The sequence below is a fragment of the Dicentrarchus labrax genome, unplaced genomic scaffold, assembly GCF_905237075.1.
Source record: "Dicentrarchus labrax unplaced genomic scaffold, dlabrax2021, whole genome shotgun sequence".
Taxonomy (NCBI): domain Eukaryota; kingdom Metazoa; phylum Chordata; class Actinopteri; family Moronidae; genus Dicentrarchus; species Dicentrarchus labrax.
The window spans coordinates 27,835,099-27,855,847 of NW_026136720.1; the positions used below are offsets into that span (position 1 = coordinate 27,835,099).

A 20,749-nucleotide genomic window follows, 5' to 3' on the forward strand; every position below is an offset into this window, starting at 1 on the left:
GTACTTGAAATGGATAAAGTCAGAAATTTTAAAAACTTATTTGATTTTTAAAATGAATTTTATTTGCATGTTTTAAGATGTTTAAAGGGAAAAAAGCATATTTGTTAAACTTACATTTTTATAGCTGTGTCCATTTCTTTAGTATTGGGTTCAGTATTTTCAGTGTTTGATTTTGAATTGATCCAAAAGTATTCAGATTCAGACTTTCTCAGACTAATTACAAAAACTGCCATGTAATTTGTATGCAGTAACTACAGGTATTCTGACCTAATGAATGCATATTTGGTTATGTTAAGGCTCAATAGTTGAAGTTCTGTGGTTTATCGTGGGATAACTAGAAGTAGTTTATAATTTAGTGAACTTGAAGGTGCTGAAGCTGATGTTCTCATTCTGTGCTGAAACAACATTTGCATAACTTGTACTAAAATGTCACCAGTAAATACAGTGTTAGTGATGTTGAGCAAGCAGATTCTCCATTATTCATTGCCAAGGGACACTATAAAATAGCAGGTATTTACAGTAGCATTAGCAGGAGGCTGTGGCAGCAGATATGAACCATACAGCAATGTGGTAGAACATAATTTATGATTTTATTTGATTGTTCTGCTCCTTCTTATTCCCATCCATGCCCATAAAGGACTGAGTGGACTCTGTTGATGTATTGGAATGGAGTGTAAAGTGTGTGGGTGTGCACTTTCAGTGCTGAGCATCAGCAGTTTTGTGGCGAGAATGGGGGGTCTTCTCCACTCTCCTTCATTATGATTTGTCTCCATTCAGCTGCACACTCTGGCTTCCCCTCTCATTTCATTATTTTAAATTTGTGTTGCACACCTATCGACCTATCCCAAACTTTAGACTAGAGAGTTTACAGTCTAGCAACTATTGGCCAGAACCACAGCATATTTGTTCTAAATATTTAAATCCTAACGATTTCGGTGATCTATTGATGTTGCTGCCACCATGAGGCTAAAATGTTTAAACTCTACAGAGGAAATGTCTATATATAATGGACTAACACAGCAGCATCATCAGTATATTGTCGACCACTTTGTGGAGTAAAGTTAAAGTTACAACCCTGTTGTAAGTAAAAAGAGCAACAAAAACAATCTGCAGGCTCAGAAATATTATAAAAGTATGGAAACCATTCAAATCTGTCTGGCAGGAGATATTGAGGTATGATGTTACATCATTCCAGTTTGATGCTGGGGTACACTCCTATGGGTAAGATACGTTTTAGATGTAGGGCTGGGTACCAAATTGTGTCGATACTACCGAAAAGTGTCTTGTCATTCGGTACCAAATCCCAGGTCTTTGAACAGCTTCCTCCTTTGAAGTGAGTAACTGTACCGTAATGTAATTACGTAATAAACATTTCTTTGCATGTTTTGTTGTTTGTCCCAGCTAGTTTTGTTGTTTAATTTTGAGTGGAGTTTTAGATAAATCTAGTCCATAAATGCTACTTTTTCTTCCTTCCCAAATCCTGGAACGTTGCTAGCAGACACAACATCGTTAAGCATCTGAAACGAGAGATATTAAGGGTGGTGGAGGGTGCTGTTTTACTTAGATGCATGCAGACTTTATTTGTTGAACATTGTAATACAAAAATGTCGCCATAGTTAGTGTTATTATTGTTTTGTTTATTTTACACAGTGGAAAAAAGATTGTCAGTGGATGTTTTCAGTCTTTTCAGTTTTCAGTCTGCTGTCGTTGGCAACTACACTGACAGTAGAGAAGTTTTCTTCATTTGCTGTTCCCAACAGATCAGGATTCAACCCTTCAGTTTGCTTTTTCTCACACAAACTCCTTCAGGAAATACTGTTTATGATACTTGTAGCTTTCACAGGATTTCCTTTTATGCAAAGCAAAACTTTTATATCAGCCCTGCAGCGTAAAAAAAGCCTATGAATCTGAATCAACCATGAATCTGACTCTCTAATCAAGTATGGAAGTGTCTCTGTCTGCACAGTGTTTGTCTGATAGAAACTTATTAAAATGTATTTCTCATTCATAGGCCATATGCAACAGTGATAGAGGTCCTCCTTCATTTTTTTCATTCCATTCTGCACACTTCCACTGAAGATGAATTAATCAGGAAACAATCATGACAACTATCTATGATCTGCCGTTTTCTTCCTGAACAGTAGGCAGGGCATATCCTAAACCTGTCCACATGCTGCATCCCTAATCAGACTAAGTGCACTGCAGGAGAGGAGAGAAAAGAGCAGAGAAAGACAGATACATAGATAAAAAAAACCTTTCACTAAGTTCTGTATGGAGGAATAGTAGGGAGGCATTCAGTCCAAGAGGGATTATTATTGTATGCTGTCTTAATTCCATGACTGCCAGCCTCTTCAGACTAATTTTACAGGTCTCACTGTGCAGAAGCTTGATTGACATTTGAAGGAGTCAGAATTTGTCTTCAGGCGGTGAACCTCTGTAGCAGTTTTTTAGTAGACGTACATATATATGTATATCTTATTATCTATATGCAGAGGTTTGGTGTCCTTCATCATTTAATCAGTGAAATCTCTATAGCAACAACCCTTCAAATGACATCACATGCATCAATCCTTCCAAAGTTTCTTAACTCTACCCTTTTTAAGAAACCTTAAAAAAACCTATCATCTAGAGGGAATATTAATGCTAAATGATATATTCTATTATTTATTATAATATAATATATGTACAGCAGGTTTTTACTGCTGTTAGAACTACAGTGCACACTATGTGGAAAATATTTTTCTCTTGAATCTTGTGCAAGTTCTACTTGTACCAGATGTTGGTACATACTGCCTCCAGGAAATATCTTTATCATCGCATTCTAAAGTCAGACAGTGACAGAGGCTCTAGCATGCCGTGGAGTCGATGGCTCATTACAGAGGGGGCGCGGACCTGCAGTGGGCCTTTATACAACCCATAGGCCGGGAGGGCGGAACGGAGAGAATGTGGATTACAGTGAGGTGTGCTATTTCAGCACCATGGACAGTGCCAGGGATTTCATAAACGGCGACCTGCTGATGTGATTAAGCATCACAGCTTCTGATAGGCTATTACACAGCCATGATCAGATAAAGGATAAAAAAGATCGACTACAGTAGCGAGCAGTCAGCGTTTGACATATAAAAAGTTCATAAAAATATTATGGATACACAATAATAATCAGGGCAGATAAATTATCAGCTGATAACGGGGAAATTGATATTACTATGAATTATTGGCATCATTAAATTACAGACGATAATTTATAATAATCCATAATAATAATAATAATAATAATAATGTGTATTTGTTATAATGTATGTTTGTAAAGTTTTTAATGAATTTAACAAAAAATAAATAAATGAACTTTTGAAAGGTCAGAACTTGTTGTTGTTTGTTGGTGTTGTTGTTACCAGTATTGATGTCAGTTACATTTGGTTAGATCAGAGTTATGGAATATTAAAGTATCCACTTTTGCTCACTACATCTCAGCCTTTCTTGCTATCAAGTATGTAAGAACTACAGGTTATAAACTTCTTTATAAAAATACAAAAGTGTGAAATTATTGGTTCTTATCGGCCATGAGAAGCCGGTAATTAGTAGTTATTGACCTGGCTGAAAAAATCCATATTGTGCACCCCTAAAAAATATAATAAAACTCATCTCTGATCAATATTCACAGGAAATAATCTGCTCAAAATTAATTTTACACAAACTTCTTTGAGTTATTGTGTTCACTGTTTCTGTTCATTGCACAGTTTATCAGCTGTTGTCTACAACACAATAAAATCACATAATCAACCCATGCTTGTAAATGGAGAGAACCTTGGGCCTCAGAACAGCTGTAGTTAACAACAAACAAGAGTTTAATCAATTAAAAGTCGTAACGTTAAAAAAACGTGGAATTTTGGAAAAAGTCAATACTTTCTTTTCACATAAAACTCAAAATATTATGGCTTGTTTGTTGTAAAATCTCCACTTTAGTCACATAAAGTTAAAGGGCCAGTGTGTAGGATTTAGTGGTATCTAGTGGTGAAGTTGCAGATTACAGCTCCCTCACTTCACCTTCCCCCTTCGAGCACAAAGTAGAAACTATTGTAGCCATGAAACACTCCTATCTACAGCCAGTGTTTGGTTTGTCTATCGTTCTGGGCTACTGTAGAACATGGCAGACTCCGCTGTGTCTGTACATATAAACAGCTCATTTTAAGGTACCGAAAACAATTCTTATTTTCAGGTGATTATACACTAATGAAAACATACCTATGAATATTATATTCCATTTCTGACCATAGATCTTCATAAATGTTACACACTGGACCTTTAATTTCCACATTTTGGAAAAACTCAGTATTATGCTGTTTATTTGGATTCCCATTAGTTGTTCTGTCAAGTGTCTTCTCTTGTTTTCTCCTTTTCAGCTCTAGGTACAGTCTTTAAAGCAGTAATCTCTGAACGTGGCTTCTCCTGACCTCATGCTCCTTCTCCTAATACCTTTTTATTCGTCCACATGAGAGACGCACTGTAGTGCAGAGGACACTGTGCACAGAGACTTAGAGCAGATAACTGTTTCCGTATCGAAGAGATGAAATAGAGATTGAAAAGGCCACAGTGTGCATGAAAACCTTGAAGATCACCTCTTTGAAGACCTGCAGCCTGTCGTTGTGCAGATATAAAGATGGACACGTACACACACACAAATTGACACATTTGCCAGTTTGTGAGAGCACTGAGCTGCATCCACATGAAAAATAAATCTCCCATGTAAGAATGGATTAATGAGGGGTTTTCAAGGTTGTGCACTTTGGGTAATTCAAAAAAATGACATGCATTCAGCTTCTTCCAGGTATTTTGATTCTCTCAGGGTGGAAAATTGGTTGTTTTCATAGTCCCTGTGAGCCATTACAGACTTAAGTTGTTAGCAGGTAGATTGAAAACGTGTCACGATTAATCTTTGTAGACACGAGCAAAGCAGGTTGTCATGCTGCTAACAGAGCACCATTAAAACAGGGGACTTCTGAGAGCAGAATACGCTCTGTCGGTCTCCTCAGCAGGTAGTACAGCCGCACACATTCAGTCTCAAGTGCGCTTTGATCCAGGGTTAGATATTTGGCTGATATTGACCGCTTACCTGAAAGACGGTCCTCTCTGACATGAGAAACATTTAGGAGGAGCTATTGTCAGAAATATAATATATTATTCATATCATCATTGTGTCATTCTAAGGTAACAAACCTTAGAATGAGCTGTTCTTATCGAGTCGGCCATGTTAGACAGGTATGTTTCAACAGTAGCCCAGAAAGGACAAACCAAACACTGGCTCTAGATATTAGAGGTTTCTCCTTTGGGCTTGGAAGAGGAGGGTGGAGCAATCTGCAACTTCACTGCTAGATGCCACTAAATCCTACACACTGGACCTTTAATGTTATTTGAGTCTATTAGTTGATGTATATGTATAGATGCTGTAGAGGAGACCGCATCTTGCCCAGTTTTTGAAGGCCGAATCTGGTTGTAGCAGGGTATGGATTTGATTGTTGCTAAGGTCGACGAGGAGATGGGTAATTTATCGTAAAACTTAAATTAAAAGCAGAGTCCCAATTAGTCTCCTTTACGCTACTGAGGTTTCTTCCAAATAAAAGCAGGTGGAGTTCAGTGATTGAAGCTAATAAAAGCCTGGTTACTAATTGAAGTTTTACTGTAGGCCTGTGTTTTTTGTATTTCTTTCCAGATATAAGCTGTGTTTCTTGTCAGGAACTTGTTTGATCAGTGTCTTTATTAACAAATAGGGTTGCTAACTGCTGAGGAATGATGCTGATGCATATTTTTAAATGCTGAAGGATTTTTCTTGCGTTGACCAAATTTGATCCACTAAATCTCTGCTATGTTTCCTGTCATATTGTATGTGCCTCCTAACTGGATTTATTTAAATGTCCTTAATTTAATGGGCGGCGCCTAACGATGACTGTCATGATGCCCAGGATCTTCCTCAGAACAAATGGTGCTGAATGAAGGCCAGGACATGTGGTTGAAAGCTCCAGAAACGTAGGGCTACGGCAGTATTCAGCTGATGTACTTTTTACGAGTATCATCAATCATCATCATGTGTGCATTAAAATAGGGTCCATAGTCGAGTTAAAATCAGAATCAGAATCAGAATTCCTTTATTGTCATTGTCACAGATGTTACAACAAAACTGGTTGAGCAATCTATCCTATTTAAAAAAGATTTAAAAATAAATAAATAAATAATCACGCATGCCTACATATGTAATTCACATCCATGCACACACTCACCCACAAACCCACCCACCCACACACACACACACACACACCACACACACACACACACACACACACACGCACACTTCTGAGTAGAATCTCACACACACACACACACACACACACACACACACACACACACACACACACACACACACACACTTCAAACCCACCCACCCACACAGTCTATTGCACATATTGACCCACACTGATGATTGTCCAAAGTGCTTAGTAGGGGGGTTAGTGTTCAAAAGTCTGATTGCCCATGGATAGAAGGTGCTTCTAAGCCGGTTTGTCCTGCTTCCCAATACCCTGTATCGCTTCCTAGAGGGCAGGAGATTGAAGAGGCCATGGCCTGGGTGGGATGGGTCAGACAGGATCTTCTTGGCCCTGTTGAGCCCTTGCGTATTTGTAATGTCTTCCAAGGAGGTCAGAGGGCAGCCAATAATTTGCTGCGCTGATTTAATGACGCCTTGCAGGGCTTTCCTGTCCTTGGCCGTGCAACCTGGGTACCATTTAGTGATGCAGTATGTCAACACACTCTCTATGGTGGAACGGTAGAAGGAACACAGCAGGTGCACATCCAGGTCACATTTCCTCAGCAGTCTTAGGAAGTGTAGCCTCTGCTGGGCCTTTCCGACTACCGCTGATGTGTTGGTGGACCACTTTAAGTTGTCAGCCACATGCACCCCAAGAAACTTAAAAGAGGAGACTCTCTCCATGCAGTCGCCCTCTATCTGTAGTGGTGCAGGGTCAGCTCTCTTCCTCCTCCAGTCCATCACCATCTCCTTGGTTTTGCTGGCATTCAGCAGGAGGTTATTCCCTGAGCAACCAGGCTGTAAGCCTCCCTGTATGCTGTCTCATCACCGCCAGAGACTAGGCCCACCACTGTTGTGTCATCCGCAAATTTGACGATGATGTTAGAGTGGTGGAGAGGGGCACAGTCGTATTTGTATAGGGCATACAGGAAAGGGCTTAACACACAGCCATGAGGCGAACCTGTGCTCAGTGTCTGAGTGGTGGATGTTAGGGTCCCAAACCTCACTGACCATGGCCGGTCCGTCAGGAAGCTGTTTATCCAGTCACAGGTGAGGGGTGGGAATCTCAGGTCAGTCAGCTTCTGGAAGAGGATGTTCGGCAATATGCTGTTGAATGCCAAACTAAAATCAACAAACAGCATCCTGACATACGTAGTTCCCCAACCCCTCTGTGTGGCTCGCAGCAGTGTGGAGGACGGTGGCTATGGCATCTGCTGTTGACCTGTTTGCCTTATAGGTTTCAGGGAGATGTTAAAGATCCATGTTAGGACCCCTGACAGCTGGTCAGTGCAGGCCTTCAGTACTTTGCCCAGTACTCCGTCTGGGTCTGCTGCTTTGTGTGGATTCACAGCTCTCAGAACCCTTTTCACCTGATCTTCCTGTAGTTCAAGCAGGTGGGTGTTTGAAGGCTGAGGAGCTATGGGGCCACTCTCCAGGTTTGGAGTAGCGGAGTGGGGCCTCACTGACTCAGAGTTGGTGAAAAGTGGTTTAGCTCTTCCACCAGCGAAGCATCGGCATTTCCCGCTCTGGACAAGTTGCCCTTGTAGTTTGTTAGATGCTGTAAACCTTGCCACACTTATCTCGGGTTATTGTCAGCCAGATTATACTCCCTTTTTGCAGCCTCAAAGGGGATCTTCAACAGATTTTTACCCTAGTCTTGATCACTTGAGGTCACCGAGTACTGTTGATAGGAAAAAGAAAGACCAGAATTGGTTCTAGCAAACTGGAGATCCTGCAGCTAATGGCCAGAGCTCCCAGTTAGTTATAATACACTTCTTGGGGGCATAAACTAAAGTAGACGATGAAAGTGTAGGCACTTGTACCTTCTCATTCTGTTGCCACCATTTGGAAAGGCACAAGGCACTTCAGCGCCAGAGCAGTCCCGCACTGAAGTCCTGTGGGATTTCACTTGTTGCAGGGAAACGCAGAAGAAGAGATTGTTGCAGGAAGTGTGCAAATCGGAGAGTAGTGTGTGAAGACATGGACATTTTTGAGGGGGAAATAAACTTGGCATTATCTCCGTGATCGATTATTCTGGGCTTTCGGTGAAGCGAGCGGTGGAAAAACAGGTAGGCGACAGTACTGTTTTGTACGGTTTGAGTTGTAAGGGCCCTGATCATGTTGCACAGACATTTTAACTGCATTTTGTGTCTGTTAAGAGGAGCAAAAGGCACTCTTTAGTTTATGCCCCCAAAAAGTGTATTATAACTAACTGGGAGCTCTGGCCATTAGCTGCAGGATCTCCAGTTTGCTAGAACCAATTCTGGTTGTTCTTTGTCCTATCGACAGTACTCGGTGACCTCTAGTGATCAAGACTAGGGTACAAATCTGCCGAAGTTCCCCTTTAAGTCCTCTCCTCAAGTGAAATGAAGGAAACTTGTTTTTAGTTAACCCTGCACATTTACATTCATAATGTTGCTATTGATTAATGTACGCTGTTTCAGATAAATAAACAATGCCTACTGTATATTAGTCCAACTAACTGATCCTTTCTAAGTCCCGCCCCTTTTTGCTCTTCACTACAATAACAGTTGAGGTTGAGTCAGAACCTCTGTCAACTTCCTCCTTTCCTGTACTTAGATATGCTATGTGCTAGGCTAATCTATGTTGAAAAGACAACCTCATTTTGAAGATGGTTAAAAGATAAAAGCGACATATATAAAGTCACATCTTAAATTAGCTAATGTTAAGAAAATGCTAGCTAACTAGCTAGTTAATCTACATCAATCATTTGCTTGCTAGTCAGCTAATCTATATGCTAACAAGCACATTTTCCCAGTGTGGGATCAATAAAGTCTCATCTTAAATTAAGTGTTAGCTAGCTAGTTAAATCTTATAGCTAATTAGCTAGCTAATGATTTATGTCAGGTTATTAGTTCATTGGTATATCAAAAGTTTTCAAAAGCAATTTATTAAAGTACTTCAAGTCTTCAAGTTGTGTTAAAGTATAATACTAGTAGATAACAATGTCCCATTGTGCCTCATCCTTCAATGCTTTAAAGCATTCCAGGAAATCTTCCGTTGTGTAAAATGAATGAAGATTTGCCCACATTCTCACAAGTGGTTTAATTTGTTTATGGTTATTATAGCATATAATGTACCAAAATGGATATTGTGTATCATTGATGCTAACATGACACTTCTAACATGTTGAATATTAGCTGAAACTGCTTCAAGAACACAACAGGGATACATTAATGCATATCCCATAATTGAAGGTCTAAACACAGTTCCAGGAAAGACAGTTGGAAACATCAATCAATTCATTTTGTCTGCATGCAAGCTAAAGGTAGCAGTGTTTTTGTGGGTGCACTTTGCCATTGATTGGAGCAGCCTTGGAGTGCTGATTGGGCACAAAAAGCTATTTTTTGTGACAGGTTCTATTACTCATTCACATTATTTTAAAAGGAAAGCTGATGATTCATTCAGCCTTTCTTCACAAGCCAGTATCAAACAAAAACAGCACACTTGAAACTTTCTTATGAAAGGAAGTGATTTATGAGTGACTACACACAAACTAACGCGAATTAGACACCTCCGAAAGTCAAGGACTCCCACTCAGGTTCATGACATGAGTTGTGCGTGGGCATGAACACGAAAAACATGCAATTCAAAGAAGTGAAGTCACACTCATCGTCAGTGTCTCTCAGAACTTTTTTTATTTCCCATGCATAGTTTGGACAAGAGTGTAGTGGAACTGAAATGAAATTAAAAATATGGAAATAAAAGTTTTGACATTCGTTGTGATTTTCTCCATTACGGACTGGACATCAGAGGAATCATTAAGAAAACATGTTTGCCACTAAGAAAAAAAAAAGAAGAGTTTTCTGCAAGGGTTAAAATCTTTCAGAAAGTCCTTCAAGGTAGAACGATGACGCATTTTGGACGGGGAAAAGTTCTGCATAACATAAATACATTACAAAAAATGTCCCTAAAACTAAAACATTCAGCACATTTTTATACAACACAGTGCAATTAAATGGGGGTAGGTTTAAAGGATGATTTTCCAGCACTCAGTTCCTCAATTTGTGACTAGTTGACTCTGTGACTTTCTTCTGCTTCTTCCATCTACCTTCAGGAAGTGAGAGAGATAGACCAGCACAATTGTAAACACTTAGTAGTAAGATGTGTCTGGTACAGTGCTGCACTACAGCAGAGCAGAAAATCAACCAGTAATTTTGAATTATGTAAAAAAAAATAAGAAAAAAAATCCTTCACTTTTACATTTGGTTTCCAGTTGGGAAGAGACAAATGGGGTATATGTATGTATGTGTAGGTGTTTTAATGCTACTACTGAATAAACAAAGGTCCAGACCTGTCCTGTGTTTGTAGCTTTACAGTTAGACATATTAGCATTTCATCAAAAATTGAGGATTGGTCTCTTGTGTACTGACAAGAGTTCAATCCATTCAGCATCTGGTTGCAATATTGGCTAAAGGCAGCTTCAATTCAAAATGATGTCTGGGCCTTAAATGATGTAAGATGAGTCTTATATGGGGAGGTGTGCGTCAATATTGGGAAAAAAAGGATTTCACAGTTCAAATGAATATGTATTGCAACTGCAACAGCAGCATGGGAACGTGTGGTGTAAACTGCGTGTGAGTATGTGTGCATGAGTGTGAGAGCAATAAAGTGAGAGAGGAAGAGTGCAGCCTCTCTCTCACACACAAAGGTCCACAATAAGTGGTTATTATACATGTGCTTACTCTATTGTGTGAGGTGTTACGCTAAGACGGGACCATTCCCTGCTATACCTTCACTGCCGGACAGAAACACAGCCATTAAAAAGAAAAATACCATCTTTTAATATGAGTATTAGACATCGATGTGTTTTATGTATCCCTCAGTATACGTCTGAAACGGCCGTTTGCAACAAAGAATGTAAAGCTGTATACTCTTAAAGGTCAGACTTTTCATGGTGTGGAGGCTGGTTAACTAAAGATACATTTGAATTTTGTATAACCTAAATTCTGGGAGGCTACATCATTCTCACTAAAGTATAAACGTTATCAGAAGTGCTCTCTTCAACCTTCTGATGTGAAAAACTGTAAGTGAGGAAGCTGTTCTGATCTTATCGTGTAGCAAGGTACGAGAGGGGATAAAAATAAACACAGCGCTGGTTTTCAGACCTCACCATCAATTAAAGACTACATAAACAGAACACCAAATGCTAACATGATAATAAAGTTCAGTGTGATCCCAGTGATTACTGTGAGAAGATATTACATATCTACACTTAGAAAATACACTTCAACACACCCAGATCCAAATAGTTCCTTCCAACAGTATGAAAAATATACAAATAAAAAATACAAATACTCTCAGACACCAGGTAGGTAGTTTTCTGTTGACATGAAATCAGTGAGGACTAAAAGATAGAAGATAAATATTTCACTTTTTTTTTCTCCCTTGCATTTTAAAGAGAAAATAAAAAATTGTGTGTATGAAAGAAAAGAAAAACTGTCCATTTTGAAATATTATCCTTCAGTAATTAGTAACATTGTGATACCGCATATTTCTTTTTCAGCTAAAAACGCTTTTGCTTCTCTAGAAAGCAAAAAAAGAGCCAGTGTTGAAACCAAAAGCATTATAGAATTCTTTTTTTCAGACATCATACACTATGCACAAATAAAAACATTAACAATGATCAAGTCTTTTCCACACAAGATAAATGATTCCTCCGTTTAGGTCTGGAACATTAAGAGCTCAGGAAAAGACCGAAGATTCATCATAATCAGCATCATCATTACTGAATCATCATCAGTCCGAAATGCCTGAATCAGAATCTAATTACTGCCATTATAAACTCAGTTCAACAGAGAGACAGAAAAGTGGTTGTTTACATAGATCTTTTTAACGTCCCATAATGCAACATACTGTGAGGCCTGGGAGTGGTAAATGTTGAATTGGGGACTGGGGTACTAAGACAGAGTGATCAATGGGACGAGGGCACACCAGTGTGTGCAGGTAGAATCCGTCTCAGCTCTTAGTGTACTACAAACTTTGACCCATAGGAGGAGGAATATCAGTTAATATATGTTAGTAACACCACCTGCAAATTCTGCTCTGGAGCAGTGGGCATCAGGCCCTGCCAGGTGAGTAACAGTCATTCATTGTCATTCATGATCATGCCAGCTGAGTGCCATTTTGGCACCCATGTAGGAGGACTGGCAGAGGAGGAGGGACATCTGAGCTTCTTGGAACTTAGGGAAGGAAAGCCTCCACTCAGAATAAAGATAAAGGAAGGGTAGGGGGGAGGAAGAGGAGAATTGCTTGGCTCACTTGACGTGTTCTGCACTGTGGGAAGAGCAGTAGTATTTCTTATGAGCTATGAATGTGGAGAGGCTGCTGAACTTGATGTTGCACAGCCGACAGAAGCGGGAGTTACCGTTCTGGACAGGGGAGATCACTGTGGTTTTAGGGCCAGTGATGGGGGCAGGCTGGGGTGTGGGGACAGGATGGCAGGCCGTGGTTGGGGTGGCCTTGTTTGGAAGATGGGATGACCCCACCGTCTCTCTCAGGACCTCAGGCACAGGTGACAAAGTTAGAGAGGGAGCCCTTGGGGGAGACACAGGCAGAGGTGAGCTGGCCAAAGGTGATCCATCCCCAGCTGAAGGGCTGCCGTTTACCATTGGGGAGACAGGAGAAGTTGTACCACTCCTTGCCTGCCCATTGATGCTGTCTCTGTGCACGCGGGGGACCAGTCTGGGCTGGCTGGTTGGGGTGGTGGAAGTGGTTGCAGTAGCTCCATCCCCGGGACTAAGGCTGGGGCTGCGGCTGACTGCACTGCCTGGCTGGGGTAGGGCCTCCTGGGGTGGCTGAATGGTTACAACCAGGCCGTGGGTAGTCTTGAAGTGCTCCATCAGGTCACAGGTGATGAGCCTGTTAGGGCAGTATGGGCAGATCACCTGAGGGGAACTGGTGCCTACACCTTTGGCTCCAGCTCCTGGGGTGGCTGCAAGTGTGGTGGTCGTATGGGGCGGAGATGTGGTGTTGGAGGCAGGTAAGGCAGAGGGGTGAGGACTAGATGATGTGCCTTGAGCCTGGGCAACCCACTCGGCAGGGAGAGCTTTAGCCTCCATAGGGTGCAGAAGATCTGGGCGCTCCTGCTGAGGCCTGCTTTTGGGAGAGGTAGAGGCCGATCTCTTGAGCCTATGAAGCTGCTCCAAGGTGTGGGGCTGGAGGGTGGTGGCAGGGCAATAGTACGTTTTATGAGCCAGGTAGTTCTCAATGCTGTTGAAGCTTATACTGCAGGCGGTACACTTGTGGTAGTCACTAAGAGGCAGGGCAGGGAGAATACTGCTACTGCTGTGACGTGGAACCTCTCTCAGACGTGGCCTCTTGCTCAGGTCAATCGGGCCATCTCCTTCAGGGCTGGAGCTGCCTGCCGCACTGGGAGAAACTTCTTGCTTTACTGCCAAGCCCAGAACAGAGGGAGACGGGGCAGAGGCAGCAGCAGCAGTGGCAGCAGCGGCAGCAGCAGCAGCAGCGTTAGCTAAGGCTTCAGTTCTGGCCATGTGAATCTCATACATCTTCTTCCTCTTGCGTGTACGGATGGGCTGGGGAAGGAAGGCTGCTGTGGTGGTTGCCTTGGTCATGTGTATGGATCGGTGATTGGATGGGTCATGGCGGGACGCACAATAGAAGCGTTTGTGAACAGTATAGTTGTCATGGCGACTGAAGCGGATGTTGCAGGCCTCGCAAAAGGTTCTGTTGGGATCGTCTTCTAGATCTTCTGCAGAACCACTAGCAGGACTTTGGCTGCCTTCGCTTACTCTACCTCCTCCACCCACACTTCCGCCTCCACCTTCCCCTTCAGAAGAGGAAGATATTCCCTCTCTCCCCACAGGGGTTTCTGTCTTCACTTCCACCACCTTTCTAGATTCTGGTGCTCCACTTCCTGCAGGAGGGTCAGAGTCAGAAGGAGAAGCAGAGGCTGCTCTACTTGCTGCTCCACCCTGAGGAGATGCGGTCGAGCCATGTGCCCCACTAGAAGGCACCGTGGCTGGGGGTGCATCCCTTGTTGATCCAGGGCCTGAAGCTGAGGTTGCACCTTCTCCGTGGTGCCTACTGGAGCAGTACAGCCTCTTATGTGCATAGAAGTTGTTAATGTTGTTGAAGGTGATATCACACTCAAAGCAGGTGGCTCCTTTGTGAGGAGGAGTGGCTGTGGCTGTAGGTGGAGTCGGTCCAGATGGGAAGAAGGCCGCTGGGTTGTTCTGAGGAACTGTCTGGCCCTGTTTCAGACGGCTGTGGACCATCTCTGACATTTTAGCCAGTATCTCCGAAGCCTGAGGCAAAATGGCTGCCTCTGGGTTAAACATGTACTGAGGCAAGAACATTGCTCCTCCTGGGAGAACTGACCCTGTACCACCCACATGGGCAGGGCTAGAACCAGGGGTGGGACTAGTTGGTTCTGCCTTTACAGTTGTGGTAGCTGGACTCTTTGGAGAGTTTGATGTCTGACAGGAGGTGGCAACCTGCTCTTCCATCGCCTTTTTTCTTGCTTCTTGATCACCCTCCTCTCCACCAACCTCCTCCTCCTCTCCATCCTCCTTAATCTCCATTTGTTGCTCTTCTGTTTCAGTATCTGAATGAGGCTCCTCTTTTATTTTTAGGTCAATGGCTGGGGCATTAGGAGGACTATAGTCTCGAGGCGTTGCTGAGCCACCGTTTGCGCCCGGGCTGGATGAGTCTGGCTTGGGGACACAAGCTAGCGGTTCCCTCTCATCGGGGGACAGCTGGACCTGGGGGTGGTCAACTGATGATGGGGTACTTTGGCGAGGGGTGGGGCTCCTTTCGGCTGGGACCCTGACCTCTAGGTGGGTTCGTACATGCTGCTGAAGCTGGGCAGGGGAGTCAGAGTTGTGGCCACACACTTGACACTTCAGCACCACACCAGAATCTCCTGGACTGAGACCTGATGAAGAGAGTCAAGATTAGTGAACTGTAACAGTAGCTTTAGCTGGATTTAGAAGGGCAAGATTCAGACCAATGTGTCTGGTCCAGATTAAAGTTGTAAAATCTCGAGTTGAATCCTAAAGCCCGATATTGAAAATCAGTTGTCACAACGATGGTATGACTTACCAGTGGACAGAGGCAGCTTGGGAAGGCCTGGCCCTGGGGAGTAGACTTCACTGCGAGATCCAGGCTGGCAAACCATGTGGCTGGTGACCAGATGGCTGTAGAGGATGTCCCTAGTGGTGGAGACAAAGCCACAGCCATGACACACCCCGTTCAGTGTGTCGGTGTGGACCTTCAGGTGGCGCTCACAGTTTGCTTTAGTGGTGAAGGCTGACAGACAGATGAGGCAGACAAATGGACGCTCACCTGTAGAAGGACAGAGAGGGACATAAGTTAGAAGGACAAAAAGTGAGCTCATCTACCAGATAACCTACCGAAACTGTAGATGAAGACACACTGGTCAAGTATGCAGTAAGTTAGGCCTCAATGTTTTGACCATTTGTCTGTTTGACATAAATGTCGTTCTCACCACTGTGTGTGCGCATGTGGATCTCCAGTGAGCTGGCACTGGGGCAGCTCTTGTTGCACTGTGGAAAGGGGCAGATGCGTTCATTGGGGTAGGACTCCTTGGGTTTGTCTTGTGGGGGGGATGAGGCTGCAGCCGGCTGCTTCTGACGGCTGGCGCAGTAGTACATAAGGTGTGCCTGCAGGTTCCTCTCACTGCGATACCAGATCCCACAGTCCTTGCAAGGGAAAATGTCCTCTGATAGCCAGCAGAACATACATTTAGAGTTAGTTGACTAAACAGACACATAGAAAACATTTTTCTAGAGTCAATCTATGGCTCTAATAGATTGATCAAACACACACACACACACACACACACACACACACACACACACACACCACCATACCCAATGCTATGAGTATCCACGGCAACAGGACACAGGTTATGAGAACAATAATTATCATACGTCTTATTATTTTTGACAACCTCTAATTATTTGCATCAGTGTTACCAGATCTAGGAATGTGTAATCATCTCAGATGATTACCAGTGGTCTCAGCAAGTGTAGGTGTGTGTTTGGGCTTTGGTCACAGACATCAGCAGAGCACATGGTCAATAGAAAACTTTAAGGAATAGCAGTGGCAGGAGGGAAAATACTGTGCCGCTGAACAAAATGTTGTTAAAGAGCTGCAGTGTCATCTTGTGGCCAAAGAGAACATTATAACTTTGAGACAAATGATAAATCACAGTAGATTATAAAGGCCTGCAGGCATATCGCTGTGCTGAGAATAGCAAGACAAAAATGTAAAGCATAAAAGATTAGAAGGGCATACTGTATTGGATGTAATACCTCATAGGACATATAGCTCATATTTTATTTTTACATTTTGAATAATATTCTTAAGAGATGATATTTTATGCATTTCTACTATACTTATGGTGTTTCTTGTACCTTTGATACCATGTTGTCGATATAGATTATTTCAATTCCAATCTATCTGATTCTAATCAATAACTTGCTTAACCAGATTAGAACCTACTTATACACTGTATTTAACATATACTCTATTGTAAAAAAAACAACAGAGCAGCTATACTGTCAATAAATAAAAACATATATATTTTAATGTCTTAAATACAACACTCACTATTGACAACGGCTGTAGCCAAGATGGCGGCCATGCCAGCTTGCTGTGGGAGGAGCTGGATGTCTGAGTGCAGCGCCGCAGGGTACAGCGGCTCCTCCTTTACCACAGGTTGTTTCTGAGTGACGAGGCTGAGCGGAGGAGAGAGCTGGGCCGACGGGGAGGAGGAGGAGGAGTCCGGAGGAGGCAACAGGGAAGCCAAGAGCCTTTCACCAGACACAAGCTCTCTGGTCACCTTACAGAACAATTCCTCACCTGAAAACAGACAGGCTCATGTCACGACTAGGAAACAGAACAGGTAAAAAATAAAATTGTCACCTCAAAATATTTCCCAAATTACCATCTCTCCAATTCCTCTAAATCCTGAAAGAAAAATGGTTGACCTATGTCTTTGCTTGATTGCTATGTGCTGGAAGAATGTTAGTTGCCCCTCTCTTGGCTACAGGTTAAAAAACATCAAGTTTGGATCTTGAGAAATTCACAACATTTGGGAGGTGTTTGGGAAAAGTGACATTGAAGAGGCACTAGAAGTGTGAAGTTATGCCAAAATGACTAACCCACTGTGAGGAATGTGTGCTGAGCTCTGATGTTTGTGAATGTATTCCTCATTTATTTATTCATTTTTATTTATTTTATTCTTCTACTGACCTTTCATTGTAAGTTGTTGTCTTTGTTAACAAAACTTTTTTTTAAACTTTGTTTTATTTATTTTGTGTAATTTATTTATTATTAATTTCATGTTGTCACATAGAAAAACTCACCTTGGCCGTAGATGGTGCAGTTGGCAGCTGAGGCGTCAGAGGTCAGAGGGAGCAGACTAATCCAACAGTCTGGATCTTCACACACCAGAGTCAACCTGGAGTTCTGCACACAAACACACACACAATGAGAGAGATGAGGAATGAACCGAAACTTTTCATTGGTCTGTCCACTAATTTGTGTTGTTGCCCAAAAAAAATGAAAACCGTAAATGACAGATCACTCCAGACCTAAAACACAGAGCATGCTGTCGTCAGTCATTGTTTTCATCAGAGAGTGTTGATAGTAGTCAAGAAGGATTGTTATTGTCATTACTCGCTGAACAGAAAATACGGTGGCTAATAATAACAAGATACTGGCGTTGGTGTAGTATGTTTACCATCGTCACTTCCGGTTTTCTCGTGCACTCACTGATTCGCTAGTCAAGGGCTAGCACTCCACCAATCAGATTGGTCATTGAGGCGGACGGCCACTGGCCGATTCTACATGTCGAATCGGCCAAAATGGACGCCGACGCCGACTGACGACGGCACGGGACACACCGAACCGACTCGAGTCACCGACCTTGCCCGACTGTCTGACAACATCTGACGGCCGATAATCGGGTTGGTGTGTCCGGGCCTTTAGTGCTCCTAATGGTATTTACAAGAATGCACCAGGCCTGCACGAAAACAACTTCTTGTACATGCCATTAGGAGCATTAGGAGGAGCTGTCTCATGTACTTCTGTCAGGATATAGTGAAAGATAACTAAAAAACACAAAGTAATTTTTTATAAAAGTTGCCTACTGCAGCTTTAAAGGTCTACGGCTCAATTGAAGAATAACAAGTTTGATTTAGTTTTGTTTTTTCAACAAACTCAACATTTGCACTATTTATTGATATGAAATACAAGGTTTCTGCAGATTTCAACAGGTTAAGTTTAAGACCCTTTAAGACCATTATGAATGCAATTAAAGACCTTTTTTCTACCTTGATGATACATACATGTTCATGCAACTTCATACTAGCAGTTTGTGAAAGCTCTACATACAGTGTTTCAAAAGGAAACAAATCAAATCAAATAAGAGACGTGCTTAAAAAACATGCCATTGTCACGTTCAAGTGTTTATTCGGTTCTTTAACTGGGTTGCTTTATAGTATGTAGACCATGAGATAATCACAAAAAACCCAAGCATTAATTGCTGTCAATCGGGAACACACAGTCACACGGTACTGTCCAGTGTGTGGCCAGCGGTAAACACCCGTTTATAAAAAGAAGACCAGTGCGCAGCGGATGATTACAGCCCGAGAAGGAAATGAGGAAATTAGGGGAGCACGGGCTGAACAAAGCTGCATAGAAAATAAAGGAAGGAGAGAGAAGAAAAGAGGAGAGGAGGAATAAAAGAGGAAGAGAGACCCCAGGAGAGAGTGAGAGAAGGAAAGGGAGAGAAAGAAGATCTGATGAAGTCGACAGGCTGCTATTCAGACAGGCTGCCATAATAAGATCCACAGTGGATACAATGGACAAAGAGTGGGGAGACAACATCCAGTGTCTGTGTGTGTGGAGGTAGAGAGAGAGAGAGAGAGAGAGAGAGAGAGAGAGAGAGAGAGACTGAGAGAAAAAGAGAGAGAAAAAAAGAAAGAGAGACGGGGAGGGAGGGAGAAAGAACACATAAAACACACCACACACACACACACACACACACACACACACACACACACACACACACACACACCTGTGTATCCTGAGTACAATCTTGTCTTTGTTCATATGAGGCTCCAGGAGCATTCCCTCTGACAATCACTCCCAGGACACTGGCTTATCCCATGTCTCCATGACACACACACACACACACACACACACACACACACACACACACACACACACACACACACACACACACACACACACACACACTTATTTCCAGTAGCACACACTCTGCCACTGTTGCCCCATAGCAAATGGTCTTTACCACAAAATTGCGTTAAATGTCAACTTTAAATGTCTTATCACGGTCCGCAAACACCATTAGACATCAAGTCGTCCAATAATCTCTTAATTAGCACAGTTTCTCAGTTTCTCAGTGAACTGGTGTGATGTCTGGGTTCTGCAGGGGGACATACTGCACGTAAACTCATGCTGGATTCACATTCTGTCAGTATACAAGCCCGACGTTCATTATTTTTAACAGATGCACTGCAAATGCCAACACTGCTGGGGTTAAGGTTCCACCTGCCTGCCCTACAGATAAAAACTGGTAAGAAAAGTAAATTTTTACCAGCTTTTAACGGCGACGACTGTAAAGAGGACAACATCTATCAAAGTGGTACATCATGTACTGTAGGTTTGTCGAGATAAGGGTGAAAAAGGAAGAGCTTCTTCCCTCTATCGCCTAAAAATGATATGGTATGTGTGCCCACTGTGAGGGCAGCACTGTATTGTATGTTGTCAGTTTTTGGTGCAGTGTAGGTAATTGTCCACCAGGAGGCAGCATTCCCTCGGCACTGGGGCTGGAGCTCTCACACCAGACTGACGGAGCAGTTGTTGTCAATAAAGGTCAATATTGACATGATGATGCATGCTGTTTGTGTGTTTTAAGGTTTTTTTTTTTCTTTTGCACTCTTAATACCAAGGCTCCCCTGGTGCTGTATATTATGACTTTTTATGTTTTAAATCCAAAGCATTTTCTTGCCCCAAAGTGTCATTTATTCCTGATATTGTCTTAATTGTACATTTTTTAAGTTCTGGCTCTGGCTTCAACTAAGCTAATATGTGAAACAATAAATAAACAAAAATCAGCAATGGGAGCCTAGCTAAATCAGTACTTTGTCATCACTCCTAATTCCCAGTGACAGTGATTATTTTTCCTTTGTGTTATTAATGCTGCTTTTAAAGACAGGCTGATTAGTGTGGAAATGAACCTCCAAGTGTGTGATAATGCAATCTATTGCTGGCTTTCTGCGAGGTAAACTAGGTAGTGGACAGTATGATGTAGTGGAAAGCCAGCCAGAGCCCAGACCAGGAAGTGTGTTTCACACAAACTGGCACATTTCATGCATTTGGCCAAAAAAAACGATTACCCACACTGATGAGTAT

General features: G+C 42.4%; 1 protein-coding gene across 2 annotated transcripts in view; it reads right to left on the minus strand.

The window, feature by feature from the left end:
- Positions 1 to 9,931: 9,931 nt before the first annotated feature.
- zfpm1 (zinc finger protein, FOG family member 1) overlaps positions 9,932 to 20,749 on the minus strand; it is a 112,596-nt gene continuing 101,778 nt past the window's right edge. For both annotated transcript variants that reach the window (XM_051383136.1, XM_051383137.1), the window contains 5 exons: positions 17,674 to 17,776; positions 16,916 to 17,167; positions 15,789 to 16,022; positions 15,383 to 15,625; positions 9,932 to 15,215 (listed from right to left, as the gene is read on the minus strand). In XM_051383136.1, the coding sequence (XP_051239096.1) occupies positions 12,574 to 15,215; positions 15,383 to 15,625; positions 15,789 to 16,022; positions 16,916 to 17,167; positions 17,674 to 17,776 (3,474 nt within the window). In that variant the 3' untranslated portion in view covers positions 9,932 to 12,573. The remainder of the gene's footprint in view (positions 15,216 to 15,382; positions 15,626 to 15,788; positions 16,023 to 16,915; positions 17,168 to 17,673; positions 17,777 to 20,749) is intronic.